The 2,921-nt window shown below is 47.6% G+C and overlaps 1 protein-coding gene across 1 annotated transcript in view; it reads right to left on the bottom strand.

The window, feature by feature from the left end:
- Positions 1 to 252: 252 nt before the first annotated feature.
- The window catches only part of LOC142255807 (uncharacterized), a 73,847-nt gene continuing 71,178 nt past the window's right edge, over positions 253 to 2,921 (bottom strand). The window contains exon 7 of the mRNA XM_075327254.1: positions 253 to 894. Coding sequence (XP_075183369.1) covers positions 692 to 894 — 203 coding nt within the window. The 3' untranslated portion in view covers positions 253 to 691. The remainder of the gene's footprint in view (positions 895 to 2,921) is intronic.

The raw sequence follows: 2,921 nt of genomic DNA, 5'->3' as shown, positions 1-2,921 counted from the left end.
TCAATGAACTGCCCATGCCCTGTGTCTTAATAATTCAACCCAGGGCAAACAATTAATTGGACTACCTTTACCATATATCTTGACCCAGGCCAAGTGGCTTATTGATGGCCATTTCAACACCCAGCACTGAACCAAAGATGTAGCTAGGCATTCTTTCACATTGGGTAAAAGCTTCAATGTACTGCCTGTGCCCTGTGACTTAATAATTCGACCCAGGGCAAAAAATTAATTGGACTACTTTTACCCTGTATCTTGATCCAGGCCAAGTGGCTTGTTGATGGTCCTTGCAACATCCACCACTGAACCAAATCTGTAGCTAGGTGTTCCTTCACACTGGATAAAAGCTTTAATGTACTGCCGTTACCCTGTGTCTTAATAATTCAACCCAGGCCAAAAAGCTTTTGGGTACTCGTCTGACACCTAGCCCCGATTGACCCTCCCCCATGCTAAGCTTTCTCCTGAGCTTGCAAAAAAACATTGCACATGGTCTATGGACAACCAAGTTTTCCAGCTGTAGCTAAGCCAAAATAAAATAATGCTGATGTGCAACAAATTATCACATTTCCAAGCTCATGGAACAGATGTAAGGGCCTAATTGCTTTTAGCACATCCCCAATATAATGCGTTGATCTCAATGCATTTCTATTAATCACATAATGCACAACACATCTGAAATCAATCATATGGGATCTTATGCTTCTTCCACTTTTTCCTCGTCACTTGTCCTTTTCGATATCTTAGTTCCTTTTCTATATCTGACCCGAGCGGGTGGTAGGTCAGGTCGACTCTCATGGTTAGTTCCAAAGTCTTTGAAGTGCAGTAAAAGAATGACACTGATCAATATGAGGATCAATGCTGATAGAATATGTCGGATAGATATCCATATGTACGATCCTAAAACAAAAACAATATTAACTGAATTGTGGGCAGGAGTATTAAATGCAAATATACTTTATGATCTATATATTCATTATTGGATTTAAAAAAAGAAAAAGCCCACATTGGTTAGAAAAACTTAGATTTTCCAAGGTGACCGCAACATACATGATATAATTTATGAAAATACCAATGGAAGATCTTTGGAATACGTTCTTGGTCAGTTACTTCCATATTCTGCCTTATGTCATATCTGTCGATAGATTTAATTTTTATAAATATAAAAAAAGTTAGGACAAAAAGGGGTTATGGTCAAGAGAATAAGATGTGAAGGGTTAGGAAAATCATACATGTAATGTATGATTGGTGCGTACGCTGATAAAAATGGCTGACATATACTCTACATGTGTCCATTAAGTTAAATTAGTCAAATTGAAGCCAAAATGGTGTCCTTTTAGCTTCCACCTGTGTAGGGCATCTAAGGGTCTGCCACCCACATCTTGGAGGATAATGTACCATGTAGACGTTTTTCATTATACTACTAAATTCATATCTGTAATGTCTGGTGTGGCCACTTAGTGGCCGTTGTGTGGGTTACCGCTTCCCCAGTGATATTGGATTAGTCAGAGTTAATTTATGGGTACGAGTTTTTGTACACCCCTTAAGAGTAGAGTAAGGAAAACAAAAAGGGGTTTTGTAAAATTGGGGAGGAGTGTGAAGTGACAGACACTGAACCTGTGGCAGGCTTGGTGGCTAGGAACCCAAAAAACTAATTTGGCCAGACTCTGGACTTGAACATGCAATGTCCAAAAAAGCGGAGAACCGGGCGGAGACAGCCAAGTATCCACGTTCCTCAGGGGTTGAGACTGTGAGCTCCCCAGTGGCATTCGACTTCTACTGGCGAATACTCAACGATTCCTTTTGGTTGCTGAAGACCTAATAGGCTCTAGAAAACGGGCCATAGAAGTAAAGCAGAAGAGTGTTGTCTCGTCGGCTATCCCAATAGTTTACGCTAATGTGGCACCCTGGACTAGCCAGGTCATCACAGATAACACACAAACACCCCCACCCCTAGGACAGCAACAATAGTCAAACACAAAATCCTTGTTGCCTCCCTCCAGCGTCTGATGTCCACACCAGGTGGGGGTGGGGCCAAGGTGGTTGGCCCCACCCACCAAGGAGTTCACAGGCCTGGAGGCGGGAAAAAGTGGGAGTTTAGTCCAGGAGGTGGAAGTGAGAGGAGTAAACACTTGGGTGTCTGGGTTGGAGCCCAGGCACTGACAGCAAGGTTGGCAGACGGTGGTGGCCATCTGCAGGAGTGGTGGAGCAACGCGGAACCGTAGGACCGGGGTCGGGTGACGGCCCGCCAGTACCAACTGGGGAGCGAAGTGAAGCCAGCACGCACAGGCAGGGCCATCGGACCCCGACCAGGTTTGGAGCCGCCGACAACAGTCAAGTCCGAATGTGACTGGAACCCCAGGGGTTTCCTAGCAGCAAAATTCCCAATTGAAGGCAACCGTCCACACCGTGAGGGTATACAGCCACTGCCAACGGCTAGAGACCCAAGGGACAGCGCCTGCGGGCAAACGGGCTCCTCCGGCACCTATACACCGGGGAGCGGACTACCGTTGGGAATCCATCGTAGTCAAACAAGAACACTAAGGTGCAGGGAGAGACAGCCACCATCACCTGTCCAGGGCGAGATACAGCAGCTGGCTGCGGGACCCGTCCATCCAGCCGTTTGGTTTACCGGAGACTTTGTGCCTCATTTGCTGAGTGAGTACATCTGTGCCATCCGGCACTGCGCCGCGCTGTCCCTGCAACCCTGCACCTCACCGGCCCTGCAGTCCCCCGACACCTCAACGGGCCCCGGGATCACCCACCCCTACCCACGGAGGGGGAAAACAACATCCCACCTGCTCCCCACCATCGCTCCCGGGATCCCCGTCACCAGCAGCGGCGGTGCCCATCTTCACCGCAACCCGTGGGTGGCGTCACGGACTAAATCTCTCAAACCAACCACCCCTTTCACTCACGGGCGAGGA

This window comes from Anomaloglossus baeobatrachus, chromosome 11 (assembly GCF_048569485.1).
Source record: "Anomaloglossus baeobatrachus isolate aAnoBae1 chromosome 11, aAnoBae1.hap1, whole genome shotgun sequence".
In the NCBI taxonomy this organism is placed as follows: Eukaryota; Metazoa; Chordata; class Amphibia; order Anura; family Aromobatidae; genus Anomaloglossus; species Anomaloglossus baeobatrachus.
Note: the sequence above shows the minus strand (reverse complement) of the source record. Positions and strands in the feature narration are given on the sequence as shown.